This window comes from Sturnus vulgaris, chromosome 10 (genome assembly GCF_052056855.1).
Source record: "Sturnus vulgaris isolate bStuVul1 chromosome 10, bStuVul1.hap1, whole genome shotgun sequence".
NCBI lineage: Eukaryota > Metazoa > Chordata > Aves > Passeriformes > Sturnidae > Sturnus > Sturnus vulgaris.
This window is the reverse complement of record NC_142252.1, coordinates 17,390,139-17,411,859: the sequence shown is the minus strand read 5'-3', so window position 1 is coordinate 17,411,859 and position 21,721 is coordinate 17,390,139. Positions and strand designations below refer to the sequence as shown.

General features: G+C 43.0%; 2 protein-coding genes and 3 non-coding genes across 5 annotated transcripts; 1 reads left to right on the top strand and 4 right to left on the bottom strand.

Moving 5' to 3' along the window:
• The first annotated feature begins 964 nt into the window (after window positions 1-964).
• RFC4 (replication factor C subunit 4) lies at window positions 965-13,011 on the top strand. Its single transcript, XM_014871558.2, has 10 exons — window positions 965-1,226; window positions 1,797-1,875; window positions 6,170-6,249; window positions 7,381-7,500; window positions 8,357-8,500; window positions 8,800-8,920; window positions 9,365-9,490; window positions 11,058-11,138; window positions 11,966-12,082; window positions 12,799-13,011. Exons 1-10 carry the CDS (start codon window positions 1,102-1,104, stop codon window positions 12,892-12,894), a joined length of 1,089 nt encoding a protein of 362 aa, XP_014727044.2. The 5' UTR covers window positions 965-1,101; the 3' UTR covers window positions 12,895-13,011.
• An 859-nt stretch (window positions 13,012-13,870) lies between these two features.
• EIF4A2 (eukaryotic translation initiation factor 4A2) lies at window positions 13,871-20,826 on the bottom strand. The gene is made up of 11 exons (XM_014871563.2): window positions 20,756-20,826; window positions 19,854-19,899; window positions 19,635-19,767; window positions 19,238-19,377; window positions 17,929-18,097; window positions 17,635-17,744; window positions 17,384-17,527; window positions 16,854-16,991; window positions 16,476-16,565; window positions 16,156-16,235; window positions 13,871-14,676 (listed from the first exon to the last, which is right to left on the bottom strand). Exons 1-11 carry the CDS (start codon window positions 20,782-20,784, stop codon window positions 14,532-14,534), a joined length of 1,224 nt encoding a protein of 407 aa, XP_014727049.1. The 5' UTR covers window positions 20,785-20,826; the 3' UTR covers window positions 13,871-14,531.
• LOC148222688 (small nucleolar RNA SNORA63) lies at window positions 16,646-16,773 on the bottom strand. Its single transcript, XR_015805901.1, has one exon. It is a non-coding gene; the product is annotated as a small nucleolar RNA SNORA63 (small nucleolar RNA).
• Window positions 17,156-17,336, bottom strand: LOC148222687 (small nucleolar RNA SNORA81). Its single transcript, XR_015805902.1, has one exon. It is a non-coding gene; the product is annotated as a small nucleolar RNA SNORA81 (small nucleolar RNA).
• On the bottom strand, window positions 19,454-19,524 carry LOC148222686 (small nucleolar RNA SNORD2). The gene has a single exon (XR_015805912.1). It is a non-coding gene; the product is annotated as a small nucleolar RNA SNORD2 (small nucleolar RNA).
• Window positions 20,827-21,721: the final 895 nt, after the last annotated feature.

Genomic DNA, 21,721 nt, shown 5'->3' with positions numbered 1-21,721 from the left:
ATTTAAAATTGCCCAGACAAGAATTACATGTTTGACTCACTGACAGATTTATGTATTTTCAGCCTACATTTTTTCCTACATCTCCTTTTCCAAAGGCTGGTCTTCTGTTGCCATAGAGACCATCTCCAGTCTCTTTTCACTTACACAGGGTCTATTCTGGGGGATCACTACTGCACTTTCCCAGGCCATTCTGTCTGCATCTCGTGCCCAGGAGTGGCCAAGGGAAAACAGTGAAGCAGAACATCTGCAGCCACACAATACCCAGCTGATGGTAGCAGAAATACTTCCATTTTTTTTCACCCATAAAGCTGGTATGTAATTGGAAGTAAAAGCTACAGCCACCCAGCACACGTAAATGTGGGCGTTTATCACGACTGCCACATCCACCAGGAGGTTTTTTCACCATTTAAAGGGATCTGTCACATCAATCACATTCCTGAATTTACTTTTTCCGTGGCTTAGCTGTGATGGATGTCATTAGAAATAATGGGAAAACACAAAGGATTCACTTTCGCTTCACTCCAGCACCAATAACCCTGAGCCTGCACACCTGGGGGAGCTGCTCGCACGGCAGCAGCGAGGGCCGGAGCAGGTTTGCACCGACGCCCACAAAGGCGCAAATGTCGGTGCTGGGACAGGCCCTGGCCAGCCTCGGGCTCTCCTGGGCTTCGTTTCACTTCACCCGGGGGCGCCTCCAGGACTCCCCAGAGGCACCTCACTCGTCAGGGGAAGGGAGCAGGCCCTGCCTCAGGACCGCAGCAGTTCCCACTGCATAGAGAAGTCGCTCCTCCGCTTGCTCTCGAGCAGCGCTCATTCTTTTGGGGCTGTCTTTTTGTTCTTTATCTCACGTTCGGAAAGGGGCATTTGTGAGGGGGCGCGCGCTGCCCCCCTCAGCCCCGCCCCTTCAGGTACAGGGGCTCGCGCGGCGTGACGTTTGCGGCCCCGCACGCTGTGATTGGCTCTCGGCGAGCGGAAGCGGCCCCGCCCTCTTGCGCGGGAGGGTTGGCGGGAAAGGCCGGCGGGGCCTGAGGGGTCTGTGGGGTCTGTGGCTGACGGGACCGTGAGGGGGCCCGGCACAGCCCGGCACAGCCCGGCACAGCCATGCAGGCCTTCCTCAAGGGCCCGGCCTCTATCAGCACCAAGCCCGTCGCTGCCAAGGAAAAGAGCGCGGCCGGGAGCAGCGGGGAGGGCAAGAGGACCAAACCTATCCCCTGGGTGGAGAAATAGTAAGGGATGCTCTGGGGCAGCGGGGGCGCTGGCCATGAGAGGGGAGGTTGGCTGTGGGGGGCATAGAGAGGTAGCTGGTGCATAGCAAAAGGGGATTGCAGGTGTGGGTGTCCCTACCAGGGAGAACAGCTTAACTTTCCCTGTTATGGGGAACTCCAGGACTGTGGGGTATTCAAGTGCCCTTTGTGGCTGGTACTGAGCAGAAAATCTTGGCCATGTGAAGTAGTGCTTTTTCATCGCTGTGTTTTGGTGCATGAATGCATTTAATTCTTTGCTTTTTTGAGAAGCCTTTATCACAAAGTGGTAAAATATTTCAGTTCTGCTTTTAAAAACATCTCAGACAGGTGTTTACAACAGAAAAAGACAAATAGCTTCCTGAGGAATTAGATCACTTCAGTAATACAGACCAGAGGCATTAGACTTCCTGTTGTGATTTTGATTTCAACTACAAAGTTCACTGTTACTCTTCAGTACCTGATGTAATTGGAAGGGGAAATGTTTTTCTCAATTTCAGCTCTCCTATGAAACTTTGTTAGCTAATGCATTTTATTTAATGTCTTTTTATTTAGTCGCCCCAAAAATGTGGATGAAGTTGCCTTCCAGGATGAAGTTGTAGCTGTGCTGAAGAAGTCCCTGGAAGGTGCTGATGTGAGTGTAATGACAACATCTACCGAATCAGCATTTTCAGACAGACACTTGAGTCAGTGGTAACAAAAATTTCTCTTTTCCATCTCAGCAGTGATCATTTTTACAGTGGTACTTCATGAACAGGCTGAGTGACTTCCTTGTGATACATCCTGTGTGATATATCCTGTTTTGATACATATGTAAAGCTTCTTATATTTTCAGTCCTCTAAACACTGTAGAATTGTGAGTTTGGAATTTTTCTGGAAAAGCTCAAGTGGTAAACTTCTTGTTAGCATCTCCACACTGCTACTCCACTAGTACTTGTGGCATTCATATTTAAGACAAGAGGAGAAAGTTTTTCTTTCACAGACAAGTCTGAATTGCCAATCACTCCTGAACATTTCCTGAACGTGTCAGTGCTTCTGTGAAACTGCTAAACACTGAAAATTTTGGCTAATGAGAGAAATTTAGTTTATAAGTGCCAGAGGTACTGCTTGGATAGTGATTCCCAAACTTTTTTGGGTTAAAGTTTCCAAGTAAGTCTCTTTGGCTTGAAAAAGCTAAGTATGGCAGTTTCAGGGTTGGCTTGCATGACCTAGGAGTAAATGAGCAGAGCATTTGTAGCTGCATTTGTTTACTCTTGCATTTCCTTTTGGACAAAAATTTAGCAAATGTTTGGTATCTCTGATGGTTATTTCTTCCAAAGTAGCTGATGTAGAGATGAAGGGCTAAAAGTAGAAATAAAGTACATAGCCAAGAGATGGCTCTTTTCCAAATCTGAACAATTCCTTCTTTTGTACATACTGAGACTTTTTTCCTCCTCACCTAGGACAATCACACTTGTGCTTCAAAAACTGTCTATCCGGCTGCAGCTTTGGTTTGCTCTCCAGTGATAGAGTCTGTTTCTCTCTGAAAATAATAATTCAATCTAAGCTTGCAAAAGCACATATACGTTATTTGTTTGAGTGTGTGAAGCCAAAATCAAACTGCTACAACACAAGTGTGAAAGGTTTGCACTTCTTTTTTTAGTTACTTTCTCCACGTTCAGTTTGCTTTGAGAATACTCTTGTAATGTGACCTTGTCAGGTAATGTTGTACCCCAGAAATCTGTGTTTCAACAGCAATGCTGCTAGATTGCAGTATTTATAGAGTTGAGGTAATTAGGAAGGAACTGTTAACAGCAAAGGAGAAATGAGCTGCTGCCACCTATTCTGTCTGGACATATCAGTTGTGTAACATTGCTTAGGTGATGGGTTAGGAAGTTCTATTTCGAGCAACAGTTATTTAAAACCCTTGTGGATCAGCAGTGTTTCTTGGATTCTGAGCCTAGTGCACTTGTGTTGACTTTTGACCTCCTGAGTTGGAAAGACCAGTTATAATTCCTGCTTATGGTTAGAGGCTCTGTATTTTGCCATAGCTGCCCCAACTCAGCAAGGCATTTGAGAACAAAATCATGCAAGTATTTTAAAATATTTGGTTGTTTTCTTTTTTTTAATTTAGACTTTTTTATTAGTTTCTTGACACATTCTGTCAAAAAGGCAAAAGTGTAATTGAAACTCTGAGGTGGCTAGTACTTACTTCAGTAAGTACACATTACTACAGGGGTTCTTACTGAGTTTGGAGATATGGTGAGATCAAAGAAACAGCTGTGACAAGGCTGTAGGTTTGAGTAATGTGCTTTATTTAAACCATAGTGTTGGAAATGGAGGGTCAGTTGGCCTGTATTTGTGAGCCTTGATTTGGGAGCTGCTAAATGGAGCAGGACTTGTAACTCCCTATAACTAATGCAGGACTTGTAACACCCTATAGCCAATGTATCTTCATCTGTGAGAGCACACATTGTCCTGTTATAAACTGGGGACAGCAGAGTCCAAGGGAGTTTGGACTGGAGAAATTGATTTTCTGCCAGGAGTGTAGATTTGTTGTTGTTTTTTTGGCAAAGAGACTGAAAATTATTTCTTATTTTTCATTTGCTTCGTGATACCTTAATAACTGGAAAACGAGTGTAGGATTATCATTGCAAGTTACGTTTTCACTTGTACTGAAACTTCTGGAAAAGCATCTGAGATTTGCACTATATGAGGTAGCTTTCCCATGAGCAGAGTGATGCCTGCAGGTATCCTGCTTACTCCTGGCAAGCATGGAAAAATGGATAACCAGATCAGGTTGCAGTTTATTTAAAAATACTGCCACAGTTACATAAAGGATTAGGTTGTGCTTGGTGAAAAGTGGTGTAAATACTTAAGTGAGAAGCCAGCATAAATGAAGTTGAAACAGAAACAGTGATAAAGTTGGGGTGTAATGGGATTAGGAAACAGATTCTAATTAAAACTTTTTACCTGCTTATGCTTTTTTGAGGACAGTAGTGAATTAACACAGGGGCATGAAATGATGAAAATCCTCACAAACATCTACCCTTGCAATGTGCCAGCCCAGCATGAAGATTGGTGAATTTTCATTCAGTACACTTTCCATCTCGGGTGCTGTCATAAAAGAGAGAGGGGGATAATACCTTTGTGGTATCCAAACTTGAAAAGGTGTTTGTTAGTAGGGGATGCTGTTTGCTTATTAGTAATTAGGGAAACAAGCAACAATTGGCAGAAGGAGCAAGCAAAAATTGAAATTCATTTATTTACTAGAAATTGAAGATTGAAGTTCTTCTATCTCTACTTTTAGAGTACGTACACAGTTACGTTCTGTGCTCTGTGTCTTGTCTTAGTTGTTAAAATGGGATGTTTGTTACCAAACTGATAGCTGTATTTCATTTTCTGATTGTGGGTTGTGTACTTCTGCATTTTTCTCTGTTCTTTGGATGGTTTTGGTTTTGCTATTCCCATTCTGTCTGCATTACATGCTATATTCAGCATAGAATTCTCTAATCTAATTTTAGTTGACTTTTTAAAAATAGAATGCTTATTTAGGGCTAGAAATCAAGTCAGATTGAGAGGTTTGTCCTTTTGCTATTGGTTGGAGGGAACTTTTGGATTCTTGTTTCAAGAATGTAGAAGTTGAACATCACCTATTGTCAAAGACAGGACTTTTAAAGTGATCATTTATAAAAGTGATTGCTTGAAATAGTAATATAGAAAGCTATCACTCCTATGTCAGCTGCAAAGCTTCTTAATTTCAGCTAAAATTCAGTCATGGCTTATACAAATTTTGTTTATGCCAGCTTTGTTCTTTGTGTTGCTCAGATGTATTTATGGAGATCAGTTGTATTCCCTCTCAGCTTTTATTTTGCTGAGCTAACTAAATCAAACTCTTCAAAAAATCACTTCTCATAAGATAGGTTTTTCGTTCCTTTAATCACTTTTCCCAGTTTGGATTCATTATCCTTGTCTAAGGGTGGCCTGAACTGTGTGCAGCTCATTATGTGTTAGTGTTAATAATTTACATCTGTATTAAAAGTGCACCGTGCACAGGCACCATGTTCCACAGGCTTATACTTCTCCTCTGACAGACAAAACAAAACCAGCTTATGTTTCATTCAATCTAATGAATTTCAGATATTTAGCAGATACTTAGTTATATTCTCAAATTGAGAGATTTTTTGGCTTTGGGCTGCTAAATGTCATCCTAAAATTATTACTGCAGTCTTTGCTGCACTGCTTTGATCTTCCTGTGTCAGCATGTCTCCCTAATGCAGTTGTATTTTTCATGCTGAGATCATTAATAAATATTTTGAAGATCAATTAACTTAATTTCTTTAAGAAATGCCAGTGGTCTCCTTTGAAAACCCCTTGGATGGGTGCAGGACTTTGCTGTGCAGTGAGTTGTTGGCACTGTCCCCATGGTCACAGTTGGGCTATGCCTGCACTGCCCTCGCTGCAGCCCAGCGTTCCCGAGCTGCCCTGTGCTCACTGCAGTGCTCCTGGCGGCAGCACAGAATCCCCAGCGTGGCTGGAAAAGGCAGGCTGGGCAGCTGAGAAAGCAAAGGATGGTTTCATCTGCACTGCTGGTACTACCCAGGCTGTTTAAGGCCATTCTTGGATAAATTTGGGTGTCACTGCAATCAGAACAGTAAGCTCTGTAGGCTTTAGTGAGCTCAGACATGCTCTGGAGTGTATATATAAAAATAAATATAGATTGGAATATCAGTTTGGATAGAACATGGGATGGTGCCACCAAATAACACTTGTTCATGCTGTGCTATAAACAGCAACCATTTGTCTTCCTTTAGAGACCTAGAAAAGACTTGTCATTATTTACTGTGAGGAATAGATAGTTTCTGTTCTGTTCAGATTGTCAGTAGGTTTTCCTGTTAGTGAATTTTTTAAAATTTGCTTTTCTTATAAATGATGCCTTGCTGTTTCAGCTTCCCAATCTGTTGTTCTATGGCCCACCTGGAACTGGAAAGACTTCCACTATTTTAGCAGCTGCTAGAGAACTGTTTGGGTAAGCTGGAATCACGTTGCTTCAGTGTAATCAACTGTCACATGTCTCCTAATCATGTGATGAAGTGCCTCTGATCATTGCCTGCACTTAGGTAGTTCCCAGCACTTTTTCAGGAATATCTTCATATTCTAATTCAACTCTAACGTAAGATTTCTTTCTCATTTGTCCTGTCACAAGTCACTGATTCCTGTTAACAGGATAGACTTCAGATTGGCAGCCATGTAACCCCCTAACAAAGAGTATGGAAGGATTATGGCTTGCATTCTGAACTTTGTATAGGAATTCCAATTGTTATGGCTTATTTAGTAAGTTGTTAGCTACATATGGATCTCAAAGTGCTTCATGAAATGTCTGACTTGTAATGTCTCCATTATGCACCATTAAGTTGTTTCTGGAAAGTAGTATTGGGACTCAGACTAACATTCAGCATGTATACATTTATTAACTCACTTGGAACACTTGGGAGTTTTTGAGCAGTTAACTCAGTGGCCTATAAGCAAAAAATGGATGAGAAGGTGGTTTAATGAAATGATGAATTTAATACTTCCCCCGTCCCATTTGTCATCTTTAATCTTTGACTCACTGTGTTTTGAAGAGAACCACTTCTACTCTAGTAGGAGGAAGACAACTCCACATTGTGAGTCCATTTTGATTCCCAGTGTATTAATTACTGGTTTATTTTTTGGTTTTTTGCATGGAGTACAGTACTGCAGGTAAATACTACATATCTTATATTTTCTGGATATTTCATTCTGGTAGTACTGCTAGTAACTGTATTGTGGCATTTTACTTGTTATTTCACATTGCTCATGGGATATTAGTAAAAAGGCATATAATATAGTGCTCTGAATGTATGAAGCCAACTTCTTACTTTTTTTTTTCCTGGTTAAACTGACGTAATTTTATACTTCATTGTTTTCTGTAGCCCGGGAGGAGATTCTAAAAATAGCTAATGGAAATTCATACTTAACATTTTATGATCTCAACTTAACTGTCTTTTAACAATGTTATTTAGTAATGCTGATAAAAATAATCTCTGCCATTCAAAACAGCCAGAAGGGTTGTTGTTATATTTTATAACGTATCATTACAAGGGTTAACAGCTAACGTGTTGTAATAAAAATTTTGCAGGCCTGATTTATTCCGGCAAAGAGTCCTTGAGTTAAATGCTTCTGATGAGCGTGGGATCCAAGTGATTCGGGAAAAAGTGAAGGCTTTTGCTCAGCTCACGGCGTCTGGAAGCCGTTCAGAGTAAGTGCTGGATCAAACCCCTCTGCTTAGGACAAAGCATGTGGTTGTTTTTGTTTCTAATATAAATGATGGGTCAGCAGTGCCCAGAAGTTGGCAACACACGGTGCTTTGGCTGAGCTTTTACTTCATGGAATTTCACACTGGGGGTTTGAAAACTCAGGAGGATTTTTACTGTTGCTGTTAGCATTGGAGGCAGACAGGAAAAACTCCACAAGGTCAAAACTTCTGCGTTTGGGCACATGTTGTTGCCTTTGCAGATGTTGTCTGACTCCATAGAAAAATTTCTTTGGGTAACTTGTACCAGAAGTTACTTCCTTAGTCTTTCTAATCTGCAGGAATTTCTACAACATGGGTGTTGGTTTCTAAAAGGATTCTGGTGTTAGGTGATGGGAGGCCCAGTGCAGGTCAAGCCATGTGTATGGACTGTGGAAAGTAGCAGGAAGAAACTGCATACGAAGACAGTCTGGCAAAAAACGGCATTGTGTGCTGAAGTCAGTGTGTTGAGTATCCTTGGGAGTTTAGGGAATCAGGAAGCCTGTAAAAAGAAGAGCTACATGAAGTGTTAAAATAAGCAGCTTACAGTAAGAGTATGTATTTTAGAGGACTTCTGCAGTATTCAAGTGTTGGTCTTTCTGTGGGAACTCAGTCCCCACCTTTATTACAAATATTAGTCTTTAATATAAAAATAATTTTTAAAAGATTGAGCCTCTGAATTAGTTCTGTTTTTCAAGGATACATGCTTAAGGAAAATACTACTTGCTATTTGCAGTGATTTTTCTGTTTATTTTTCATTGTTTTTTTTTCTCTTGGTCTGTACATTTCATGTCTGCTGACTAACAGATTTCCAATTTTTCAGTGGTAAAATGTGTCCTCCTTTTAAAATTGTGATCCTGGATGAAGCAGATTCTATGACTTCAGCAGCCCAGGCAGCCTTAAGACGCACAATGGAAAAAGAATCTAAAACAACACGTTTCTGTCTTATTTGTAACTACATCAGCAGGTACACCTGGAATTTGTTGCTTATTTGTATTTGCTGTCTTGTCTGTAGTCTTTTTTTTAATTTTTTCCCTGCTTAAAAGTTGATATCTAATTTTCATAGTTTTCAGTTAATAGAGATGTCACTATGTGCATGCAAACCTGAAACAATACTTAGATTTCATTTTTAATTTTTACAGTGTTGCTGTTTTAGGGTTCTTTAAACCTTAGAGTATTTTAAACCTTTTCTGCTTTTGTTACCTTTGTCTGTGAGAACTTGACCCATGCGTTTATTTACCACTCTCCTTCCTTCCTTTCTTTCAGAATAATTGAACCTTTAACATCTCGGTGCTCCAAATTCCGCTTCAAGCCTTTGTCCGATAGTATCCAACAGCAGAGGCTGTTGGATGTTTCTGAGAAGGAACACGTGAAAATCAATAATGAGGTAACTTTGTGGTTGCCATGTAATTTTACTGCTTAATCCAGTGCATAATTGCATGGCAGTGAAAGAGGCCAAGTCAGCATACTTTTCCAGGCTGCTCAATTGTATGAAATGAAATACATAAACTCATTTATTCTCCTTCCATAGAGGAGATGAATTTTAAGTCGTCCTAAAACCAGTAAAATGTCCATCAGAGAAAACTGAAGCCAAACTGTAGGGCTTTTTGCTCTCTGCTGACTCTACGGGCATTAAACTGTGCTTCTTTCTTAAACTGCCAGCACACATTTGTGTTAGTAGAGAGGTTGTTTTGTAACTTGTGTATTGTGCTTGGCTCTGACAATCTGCTTCATGCACTACTTGGTGTTTTAAAGTAACTGCTGAAAAAGTGTATTAGATTTTAATTTACAGTGAACATTTAACTTAGCATTTTCTGACATTATTTTTCAGGCAATATCTTACCTGGTAAAAGTGTCAGAAGGGGACTTAAGAAAAGCAATTACTTTTCTTCAAAGTGCCACTCGGTTAATGGGTGGAAAGGAGATCACAGAGAAGATAATCACTGAAATTGCTGGGGTAAGCTGTGCCTTACAGTTTCTCCTGGAATTACTCTGAAAAGCATTTTTCCTACCTCTATCTGCCATTGCTCAAAGTTTGATTAAAAATAGTTTTATACTCACTAGTATTGCAGCCAGGTGCACTATCTACCAGAATTTTAAAGACTGCCTGGTTCTGTACACTTATTACATAGCAAGTTTCTAGCAACTTCTTCTGTAAATCATGGAAAACTGTAAAACGGTCTAATAATTCAAACGGAAGTTGAAATAATCTGCCCATAAATGCAAACTGTGGAGTTTTTTTTGTGGGAGAGTAGATTAGAACATTTTTTGGTGCTTTTCTATATGTGTGTGTAAGTATAGATCATTGCAATTTTGGTTTGGAAGCACCACAGGGAAATTACTTTCAGTAGCAGCTCATTTTCAGCCTAATGTTCACAGTGACAAGATCTGTGTGGATCCTGCTTTTTAATGAAACAACCGTGGTTTGTTCGAGGATGACATGGGTAATACCAAGAGGCACAGGACAAACCTGAGAGAAAATGCATTTAATGAAGCTTGTGTGAAGGTGTTCCTGTAGCAACAGAACATTCCTGAAGAAGGAAATGTGAGATTAGGAGTTGAGGAGCTGAAAAATAAATGGGCTTTAAAGATGGACACATCACCCATGAATGTGCTGCCATCGTAGCTAATTGTAGGGGTTGGGAGGTTCTCACTTTGATGAAACCACAGGCAATTGCTACTGTGCAGAGTTTTACAGAACAATTTTAAACAATTTTCACGGTGAAGTAATTGTTCAGTTTTGTGTATCTGTAAACCTGCTGGTATCTGAATAGATATCAGATATCTGAAACCTGGCAGAAATTAACTGCAATGATAGGAAAGAGAAGCATGACCTTCTGTTACTGAATGAATAATGCTTGTTTAAAGCAAAGGAACCCAACTTCACATCTTCATGAAAACTTGAAGTTCTTGGTCATTCACAACTTCTGTGATGCGGGAGTGACCTTAGTACAAAAGCTTCATAAAGAAGCTTTGAAACCAAACTATCTAGGCACTCAACTGACAGGAATGACAATGAGTGAAGGGGGAAAGGAGCAGCTCTTCTCTAAACAGAGTGACATAATGGCATCTGTCAACTTTTTTGCTTCTGATTTATTGTCTGATCTTGTTGCATTGGGCTTTTTTTGGATGCCATTTGTGTGTCACTGGAAATAAAAGCTATTTGCTGTGTTGTTTAGGTGTAGAATGGTACAGAAAGCATTGGCTGATCTAACTGTTGAAGAATGTCCTCCTCTTAGTCAGTGTCCTGAATAAGCAGTTGGATTTAGGAAGGTGACTTTAACAGTCTATTGTCATGATATGGCTTTTGTTTTAATATCACCAGTATAGAACAAATATCACAGCCTAGTTACCACTTTTAAAATTTATTTAGTCTGTCTCATATACTTGCTAGAAGTGGATGGGTGTGTAGAGGAAGGAAATCCTGAAATGGCCTCTGCTATGAACAGTTTGTTACTTGTAAGCATCAACACCGATTTTAAGTTTACGAAGTTGAAATTAAGAAATGTCACTTCTTGTTACAGGTCATCCCTAAAGAAACAATTGATGAACTGCTATTGGGCTGCCAGAGTGGTTCCTTTGAGAAACTGGAAACACTGGCAAAGGTAGAGTTCTCTTAGTGCTTGGCCTGGGTATTTCTCTCAGTCAAGGCCCTGTGAATCCTTTGTTCCCAAGCTAGGGCTGAAGAACATTTGACCTCAGTCAGTTTGGATGCACATTTGGGAAGTGTCTTTTACCACTCAGGACTCTCAATCTTTCCCTTCTGAGGAAGAGCTGTCAAAGTTGCAAATAAATTTCCCTACCAATGTGACTCTGGCTTTCTCCTAGGTTAAACTGATGTCATCAACAGGATCTGTTCAGCTGAACAGAAAAAGAAGGTTGCACCAATGCTGTTCCTATTTTCATAAACTTCTCTCTCCCTAAATGGCCTCACTGACCATTGTTCTCAATACTTCATATTTTTGTAACTGGATTTTCTTTAAATGCTATCTTTAGTGACCAGATGAAGAAAATAAATCCTGAGTAGGTGGCCCTTTAAAATGTGAAGGCTGTGAAACTGCCATCTGATGCTGTGGATGCCAAGCCCTCCTAATTTTAGAATAGAATTGGACAGATTCAGTGGAGGTTGTTAAATGTTTTAAATGTCTCAAAATTTCTGAGATGTAAATTGTCAGAAGCTGGAAGAACATTTGGACAGAAGTGCTGTGTGCCTGCCTTGCTCGTGCAGCCTGTCCAAGGTGGACAGTGGCTGGGTCACTGTCGGGCAGGAGGCAGGGCAAGGCTGTGCACAGGCTGCTCAATTGTCCTCTACAAGTTCCATACTAAATGGCAGTGCAGCCTCTCAGTCCAGACAGAACTTTTCAATATTGTCTTTCCAGTTTGTGATGTTTCTGCTGCTGAATTACTTCCATTTTCCTCTCTCCCTGTGCAGAATCTCATCAGTGAGGGGTTTGCTGTTGCTCAGCTTGTAAACCAGCTGCATGACACTGTTGTGGAGAGTGAAGATTACAGTGACAAGCAGAAATCTGCCATAGCTGAGAAACTTGCAGTAAGTCTCTCTTGAGTTAAAAAGCCAAAAACACATTAATCTCTATAGATTGATTTTTGTTTGTTCAGTCTCTCCCAAGAAGTGTGGGATGATTTGTTTCTTGGTAGAGTGCAAACTTTTATCCTGAGTAATTTCATGAGAAGGAATTGAAATCTAGTTAAGTGAATTATTATCCATGTTATGTTGTTCTAGTGGATTTGATCAAGAGGTTTGTGGGTTTGGTTTTTCTGAGATTTTTTATTATAATGTGGGAGGGAAAATTAAGATGAGAATAAGCACTTAAAAAAACAACCTAGGAGCTGCAAAATGCAAGTTTTTGTTCTGGTGCATAAAGTATGCCTTTCCAAAAAAGAGAAGATTCATTAACTTGCTCCATTTTTGATGAAGAAGGAAAGCCAGCTGTGGTGGAGGTTTTGCTAGTCACTGCAGGCAGGTGTGTGGATGCCCTGCAGTGATGCTCTTGGCAGGGGCTTGCAGGGCCGCACCCCTTTGTGTATGGAACTTTCAAATGGTGGCCTCCTGCAGGAAATGAGATGAGGCTGGAGAGCTCATGGTTTCCAGTCCGGTCGGAGGGGGCTGTGATGCGGCTGCTGGAGAAATCTGTGCTGATTAAGAGAACAGCTGGCAAACTTCTTGTTCTCCACTGTACCCCAAGACACAGCTACCTTGAGCATTGCCATTTTTAGAGGGTTTTCCCTTCTCTGTTCCCTCTGCAGGAAGTGGACAAATGCCTGGCAGATGGTGCTGATGAATTCTTGCAGCTGATGAGTCTCTGTGCCCTTGTGATGCAGCAGCTCACACAGAACATCTGACTCCTCCAGCAGCCCTCTCTGCCAGGGGTGGCTGGGGCTCTCAGAGCAGGGACCTGTGTACTTTTGTACTTTTTTTTTTTTTCAATAAAAGGACTGCACTGCAGTTGGAAAACCTGAGGCTGAAATATTTTGTTCTATTTTTTACACTGGGTGAAGAGCAGAGGAGTCTGTAATACTCCTTCTGTGTAGTTCATTGTTGTACACTTACACATGCAAACAAATGTATCAAAAGTGAGCATATCCATACTAAAGTCTTCCTCAGCTGCCAGCAGGCAGAAGGGACCTTATTCCTTGTAATCTGTATTGGCTTGGAATAGACTGACTTGGCAAAATGACAGCTCTATAGAGCACAGCTTCAGGCTGAACCCAGCTCCTGCTGGAGCACAGCCTACACCTCCACCATCTTGTATCTGATCCTTTAGGGTGAAACATGGCAAAAATCACTTTACCAGTAAACATACTGCAACTTTTATTCCATTCAAGCTTTCCGAGAAAATGCTCAGCAAAGGGTAGTTCATGTTCTGAAAGATTTCCTGTCATGTCGCTCTCTTCTTGCTCACGAGCCATTTTAAAGCTGTGACCTGGATGAGCATCTTTGGGACACAGCCTTTTAGAGATGCTGTTTTGACTACCTGTTCCTCCTTCCTGACTGGTTTGGGGAACAAAATACCCTCGGACAGGTATTAAAAGCCTAAATGATGCAGTGCAGAGCTTTTTCATCAAGCCAGCACCATTTATTAAGTGAGCCATTTTCTACTCTGATGAAAGGGTGTTTCAGTGTTAAGGACACAGGTGCCAGCACCCCAGAGCTCACTCTGTTCCGGAGTCCAGAACCACCCCTACAATTAATGACAAAGTACAGGAGCTGTGGGCACAAGCCCAAGACTGCAGCAGTTGCCTCTTTCAGCTCCCACCCTGAGACAGCAGGTGCTGTTACCCTCCCCTCAACCCAAGAAGCAACTATTTACAATTTAAGTGAATATAGAAGTATTTTATTGAACATTCAAACTTCATTAAGACATGTGCAATATGGCAAATTTTACTGGGTTTAACCCTAACTAAGACAATAGTATGATTGCTTGCTTGCTGGGGCTTAGCAACAGGGTCCAGATCACACTTACCACTAATTAAATACTTTATTGAATAAATACATATGAAACAAAAATGCATTTTAATGCTCTTATAAAAGTTTAGATTTTGAAAGGCCTTTCCAATTTAATCTGAGGTGTAAGTACATACAATAAAGGAAGGTAGGCTAGTTTAACATAATTGGCTGACTTTATACAGCACTTATATCTTTTAGTCCATAAGTAAATTATTAAATGATAAAGAACATCTAATACAACCACTTCTATGGAACTAGGAAATAAATTTCTAATAAAGAAAAAATTTACAGACCCCATGACTTTCCACCCAACCCCAACAGTCTAACCCTAAAGTGGACAAAGCCAATGGCCTTCCCCACAAGAGCTCACGACAGAAAGTCGCTTCTCTTATCAAAAATCTGTATTTCTGATCCGTAATGAGCATTGAGACAAGATTCAATATTATCCCCAAAGAAAGAAGCACAATGCGCGTTGTGAATCGCCTATTCAGCAACAGCGAGCACTGGATTCACAACCACCTCATTCCGGGGACTAAATGAGATCAGCCACATTCATCGGCATCTCCTCCACTGTAGTATTGTAGAAAGTCTCAATGTCTCGCAGGATCCTCTTGTCCTCTTCAGTGACAAAATTGATAGCCACACCTTTTCTGCCAAAACGGCCACCCCGGCCAATTCTGCACAAAAAGAAAACACATTTACACCCAAGTTAACCTCGCCCATCTGCTTTATATGTCTGCAAGATCCATTGACTGCTGCTCTTATCTGCCACTGGCCAGTCTATGCTGCCTTAAGAGGGCCAGCTGCCACCCAAGTCACATCTGGTCAGGAAAAACCAGCAGCTGGTGCAGCAGCACAGCAGGTCCATTCCGTGGCAGGCAGCAGGACACACACGGTTACTCTTTGGCTGCAAAGTAAGATCTTTATTTAGTGCCTGGTGCTGTGTTCTGAAGTCCTGGGTCAGTCTCTCTCCCCTCTGTTCAACTATGCACCCCACCCCTCATGCATCCCAAGCACAGAGCACACGCTGTTGTTTAACAATCAGACTAAGTTAATCCAATTTTATCCAATAACATGTAACAGCATACTTAATTTCAGAATTTTAATTCAACCTAACTGTTTCCAGTGGGAAAACTTAGGGTTTGTTGGTTTTCTTTAGATAGTAAAATCCAAGTTCAACAGTTTTCTTTAAGCCCACATCCATCACTGACACATCAGTGCATGCGGTTTAGTTACACCCACCATGAGCTCCACCTTCCTACAGACTGCACAAAAGAGCACCTTGCCAGCAAGAACTAAATACACAGAAAGGGCTCACAAAACTTAGGGGATAATCATGACAAAATAAATAAATAAATACCAACTCGCTCTTTATTCAAACTGTGCCGCTTACGAATCCACGTCCTAAATTACGTCAACGTCGTTTCTGAGCACCATCTTGTGTCATCAACTGCTGCTATGGACTCCTGTATTTTTTTACATCAAGTAACAAAGCACAGTTTACTTAATTTAGGGACAGTCACTAGAAGCAGTTAACTAAACCTAGGGAAACAAACTCAAATTGCTACCAGAAGACACACACGACAGAAGAATCCCACTAAGGAGCCACCAAGAGCAAACAGGGCACACACAACATGGACACAGCTGAACCTCCACAAGCGAAGGCAGCCCTACAAGCCAGGAGTAAATAAGGTCTGTCTTGTCACTGAGCAGCAACAACTCCAGATCAGCCAGAAGAACCCAGATCAAGCTGACCCTGCTTTCAAGATGCTGCACCAGTAATAGTGTCACACTCCAAAGTCACAGCCTACGTGACAAAAGGCAGTTCAGTTGCTGGCATTTTCCCCACAACTCCAGGGCTCATCAGCCATCACTGAACCTGTTACATATCTAAGTTTTCCCACTGCTTATAAATGTTCAGAAGTTTTGCTCCTCCCTCATTTCAGAACCACTGCTGTACAAGGCAGGGCTTTTTTAACGCCAATCCACAAGTGGTTTTATTCCCTGCTAGCTCTGAGAAGTTTATGCATGGATGCCAACATCTCTGGTTTGGTGAGGACTACAGGATCAGGTGAGGAGGGTGTGTGTGTGTGTGTGTGCCAATGCCCACATCCAGCACAGCACAGGGACTGACTGGGGGGGCAGAGCCAACTGACCTGTGAATATAATTCTCACGATTGGTCGGCAGGTCGTAATTGATAACCAGGGACACTTGCTGCACATCAATGCCACGAGCCTGCAAAACAACATCAAGTTTTTAATGCAAGTCAGGGGCTACTTTCAAATTTATCTATCATAGGCTTCTGTCAACCACATCATTAGTTATGAACTACAACTGTGTAGTCCATAGTGGAGCATGGTTCTTTGCTGTTCCAAAAAGCTTCCAACAGTTCGGGTTACAAAAACCATCACTGAATTATGAAGCTTTTGGGACGAGGCTGTAACAGGAACACGTTCAATGGAAGAGAATGCTCACCAGCAAGTCAGTAGTGATCAGGACACGGCTGGACCCTGACCTAAACTCTCTCATGATAACATCCCGTTCCTTCTGGTCCATGTCACCATGCTGGAGGAGAGTTAAACAAAAATCTGCAATTAGTACAGCTCCAATGCTCCAAACCAGAATATATTTCAAAGAACAAAGGCATGTATGAAACCCAGCGTCCCTACCTGCTGTGGGAACGAAGCAGGTAGGGATAGAAAGGCAACATTTTACTTTTAGCAGGGGGAACGATAATACAGCACTGCACAGCTATATTATAACTTTCCTGCTTGTCACTGGTATCCCCTCATCACCATTTCTTGTCTGTAAATACACAGCATTTCAGGAATGATTGGAAGTAGCAATTCTTACCAGAGCTGAGACTGTGAAGTCCCTGGCATGCATTTTCTCTGTAAGCCAGTCTACTTTTCTCCTTGTATTCAGGAAAATAACAGCCTGTGTAATGGTCAGTGTCTCATACAGATCACAGAGAGTATCCAGCTTCCATTCCTGAGCAGAACAAAGACCATCAGAAAACGCATCACGGCAGACAGCTCAGTATATAACACAAACTTTAGAACTAGGAATAGAACTCCAATACAACAACCGACTAAGCATGTTCTAGCACACAATTATGTTTAATATAACCTGGATACTAAGTCAAGTTTTGCATCAATTGTTGCACCAAATCTTCAGACACAGGACACTGGACATTAAGAAAGAGGTCCACCCTAGTCCTTTTCGATCTAGTGCATAGTTTTTCTTCTTCTTGCATTTACTCTACTAGCATTATTGCAGAAACTAAAGCTCAGCCTTGGTTTCCGCAATTTTAGCACAGTGCTTTAACAAGAAGGTAAGAGAACCTAACTCCTCCTTCCAGAGCAAGTATAACCAATACCAACCTCTCTCTCAACATTAATGTAGAACTGCTTGATACCCTCCAGAGTCAGTTCTTCCTTCTTCACCAAAATACGGATGGGATCTCTCATGAACTTTTTGGTCACTTCCAACACATCCATTGGCATTGTAGCTGACAGCAACACAACCTAAAATATATTACTCTACGTTACAGTTTTCCTGTGAACGATTCAGTTCTCAGCCACACTAAAATTAAATCTGCATGCATCACTTTACCACGTAAAAGCTTTCATACCTGGATGTTTGTGCTCAGTTTTTGAAAGATCTCATAAATTTGATCCTTAAATCCACGGCTCAACATTTCATCAGCTTCATCCAGAACAAACATTTTGATCCATTTTGGTGCTATTGGAAAAAGAGAAGCACCTCATGAAGTTGCAGAAATACATAATCCTTTACAAACATCATACTTCTGTACTAAGCTTCCCAGTACAACTCTCTACAGTGAGAACAAATACACTGAAGCTCTTAGTGGGTGTGAGGTTTTCACTGGAAATGTATTAGCTAGTGCACAGAGATCGATACTTACAAAGGTAGCGCCTGTTTAACATATCAAACACACGCCCTGGAGTTCCCACCACGATGTGTGGAGCCTCAGCCTGGAGCTTCTGCATCTCATTGCGCACATTTGTACCACCAATACAGGCGTGGCATGTTGCTCCCATGTAGTCTCCAAGGGCCAGGATTACCTTCTGGATCTAAAATAGAACCTTCCATTAGTAGTTTGTAGGACAATAAAGCTTAAGCCCCGTTATCACTGGCTTTTATGGACTGTGGAAGCCAAGACACCAAATAAGGACTATGGAGCTCTTGGAACTGAGAGTTGCTAAGAAGACTTTGCCTAACTTCACATAAATCAAGTTGCTAACTAGAAACCAGAGGACACAGGGACATTAAAGTTACATTTCTGTTTCTACTAGTTGAACTTGCTGATTGAGTGACAGCCATGAGACAATCACCAATCTGAGAGAGCAGGGCCACCAGAAGTGAGCTCAAGCTCTCAGCTGGTCATGCCTACATGGTAAACACCTGGACACTCATCTGTGAACGTGCTCCAAGGGCACCACTGTAAGCCAGGTCTCAAAACAAGTCTCACCTCAACAGCTTTAGAGTAGAACAAAGGCATAACATTTTTTTGTTTTCTGTCTGATTTAGCATGTTTAGCTTTACCTCGAAGAATTGTCACATAGCACTGTCATTTCAGTATAGTCTAGTTGAAAATCACAGTAAGTTTTCTACTTTAGAGTTGGTTCAACACTGCACTTTTAAAGACCCCACATTAACTGACACTTATCCTAAAATTTCAAGTATTCTTCAAGTTAGTACCACACACCCACTTAAATGTAACAGAAGACCAAGCCTTGAAGGTGAAAAAGACATGCAATTATGTTGTCAGGAAAACATACAAAGATACAAAACCATTTAAGTAACCAAATGTGCACTGCAGTTTTCATGTTGCACAACTGCATCTTAAGTTAAATAGCTTCTCAACAAGTAGATTTTTTTTTGTTTCCAGTCAGAACACTGTGCTTTAATAATTTGTGTTTTTCTGCTGAAGATGCTCCCTCGACTTTACACACAGCACAGCAGCTGCCTCTTGCACCCCTGCCCCAGCACACTCTCCATGTGCATCAACTCATCTCCTCAAGGAGGCAGAGAACTTGTGGGACACAAGCCAGTTTGTATCCCCCCATTACATCACACAAAAAGGGTTCTGAATGGATATTAATTACAGCCCCTTAAGAAGTCTGGTAACGTTATCTCACAGTTGTGAAACCTGAAAGCTATGCAACACACGAAGTTTTTTTTGTTTTTTTTTTAAACTACACTATCAATACCTGTTGAGCCAGTTCTCTGGTAGGGGCCAATACTAGTGCCTGGGACTCCTTGAGATCAATCTCCAACTGCTGCAGGATGGAAATAGCAAATGTGGCTGTCTTGCCAGTACCTGACTGAGCTTGAGCAATCACATCATATCCTAAAAAAAGTAGGATACACATTTACTGCTCCCACACGGGTCAATCATGTTAGTTTTACTTAATTCCCCTTGAAGTAAGTGATCAGTACTGAAGAGTTCTCTCCATTTCAGGTCAGTCCCGAAAGATGGTGTACCATCATATCACTTGTTCAATGAAGATTAAAATTAGTTATTACTGCACACTAACGAAACAAAATATGCATTTTATAGTGCTTTCCTAATTATCTAATGTTGATATTAATGAATCTACTGCATACCTTTGATGCATGGAATAATAGCTCTCTGCTGAATAGCTGAAGGCTTCTCAAAACCATAAGCATAAATGCCCCTTAGAAGGGATTCTTTTAAATTCATATCATCGAAATTGTCAACAATCTCATTCCAATTGCTCTGTAATAAAGGAATAAAAAAAATGATAAATCTAATACTCCTGCCCACCAAGAATTAAATTCTCAGATCAGTTCATAAGTGCTCACCTCGATGACACCATCGGGCTCCATTCCCTCTGGGCCGCCATGGTCTCTGCCATAAAAGAGAACACGCTGTTAGCACAGGAGCCACCACCACACACAAGCGAGTGACACCTCAGCTGAGAAACCGGCGGGACCTGTGACAGATCATTCGAGCAGGTGCTCTGAGCTTCTGCCAATGGACAAACTCCCACCCCTCTTCCTCAGTGGCCTGGGCGCCACAAAAGCCCGTGCCCAGCTCCCGGGGCCGGGCCCGACGCCGCGGGCACGGGCGTACCGAGCGCGCGCTCCCGCGGCGGCGCGCTGAAAGGGGGGGGGGGCGGGCGCGCTCCCGGCGCTGCAGCGGATCCCCCCGCCCCGCCCCGCCGAGCAACTCTCGCGAGAGCTCCACCCCTGGGATTGCGCAAACCGGGCGCTGCAGGCGGACGGCGCCGGGCGATTGCCGGGGGGGGGAGGGGGTGTCTCCCCCTCCCCCCACAAAAAAATATAATGGTTTCGCCCTCAGTGCGTCCCGAAAACCCGGGGCGAGCGATAAGAGAATGTCGAGAAAAAAAAAATCCACAGAAAAGCATTTAAACATTTAAACTACAACACAGCTGTATATTAATTAAATTCGATAAAGTCCTTTTCAGGGCTGACTGGACTGCTAAGAAAGCCCGCAACGAAAACCAAGCCCCGAGGACTAGAGCCAAACCGTTGCGGAACCGCAAGCAAGGGGAGCGAAAGGACCGAAACGTCTAGAACGGGAGGGGCCAGGGCGCAGGGCTGATCGACCAGAGAGCCCTGCCTCCCCCAGGGAGCTCCGGCTCCCAACCCTCAACCTCTATCGACTTTTCCTCTCTCTCCGGCCGCCCCCACATAACCCACGAGGCCTTCGAATGAAGAAAGAGCCCAGGCCCCCACCATACCTGCTATAGTCCGCGGAGCCCCCTGACATGTTCCGACCACCAGCTCTGTCCTCAACTGAAAAGGCAAGCCTTCCGCGGCGCCCGCCTTATATACCCGCCCTGCTGCCGGACTCGTTGCGCTCTGCTCTGCGCATGGATATATACCTTATGTCACACGCAAAAAAGCACTAATCCCTTCGGATTAAGCCCTCTGTCCCAAGAGGTTTCCGTCATGCGACTTTTTAAGTTCATACAAAGGTTTTGTATGAACCACTGGGGTCTACGAGGTTACGTGGAACGTGGAACTACTTTTTCTGTCAGATCGCGGAAGGATATTGCACCATTGAGTGCGTCACAGCGCCCCACTCCTTCCTCCCTCTGCCTCCCCTTCCCCCCGCGTGCACGGGGTTTCCCGTCCGGTCCCTGCTGCAGCGCGGGGCGGGAGGGGGCAATGGCGGCGCCGGCTTGGCCCGGCTGAGGGGACAGGGAGCAGCCCTGCTGCAGCGGCTGGGGCGGCATAGCGGCCCCTTTTCGTGGCCACGTTTTCCCCACCATGTTGGTTGTTTCTAAAGCCCCGAAATCGGGGGGAGGTGACAGGAGAGAGAAAGAGGCTTCTTCGGGCGGGGGCCGATGGCCGCGCATCCGCCCCATCCCCACACAGAAATGGCTCCCGCCTCCTCCTCTTCTTCCCTGACAGGCGAAACACACCCCGAGCTCTCCCCATGCGCTCCCGCACCGGGGCCAGCGTTGGTTATGAGGGGGCAGCGCTGGGAGCTCACGGAGAGGCGAGGGGGGCAGATGGAGGCGCCTCTGAGGGCTCCTGGGCCCCGGGCCCGCACCCAGTGCAGGCCGGCGGGCCCGTGCCTGCAGAGCGCGAAGTTGTCCCGAGGCGCTAAGTCTGGATCATTCCTGAAAGGGATGCAGGAGTATTTGCAGGAGACAGGCTAGGTGGTCTTCGGGGTGCTGCCGAAAGCACGGTGCTATGAT

What these genes read in the sequence shown, in the direction of transcription:
- RFC4 (XM_014871558.2), top strand. Translation starts at nt 1,102, where the DNA reads ATGCAGGCCTTCCTCAAGGGCCCGGCCTCTATCAGCACCAAGCCCGTC. An exon ending in TAATCACTGAAATTGCTGGG is followed by an intron (nt 9,491 to 11,057) that starts GTAAGCTGTGCC and finishes TTCTTGTTACAG; the next exon opens with GTCATCCCTAAAGAAACAAT. An exon ending in AACTGGAAACACTGGCAAAG is followed by an intron (nt 11,139 to 11,965) that starts GTAGAGTTCTCT and finishes CTCCCTGTGCAG; the next exon opens with AATCTCATCAGTGAGGGGTT.
- EIF4A2 (XM_014871563.2), bottom strand. Translation starts at nt 20,784, where the DNA reads ATGTCAGGGGGCTCCGCGGACTATAGCAG. An exon ending in AACTGAGCACAAACATCCAG is followed by an intron (nt 17,528 to 17,634) that starts GTATGAAAGCTT and finishes AATATATTTTAG; the next exon opens with GTTGTGTTGCTGTCAGCTAC. An exon ending in ACTTCACAGTCTCAGCTCTG is followed by an intron (nt 16,566 to 16,853) that starts GTAAGAATTGCT and finishes ACTCTCCTCCAG; the next exon opens with CATGGTGACATGGACCAGAA.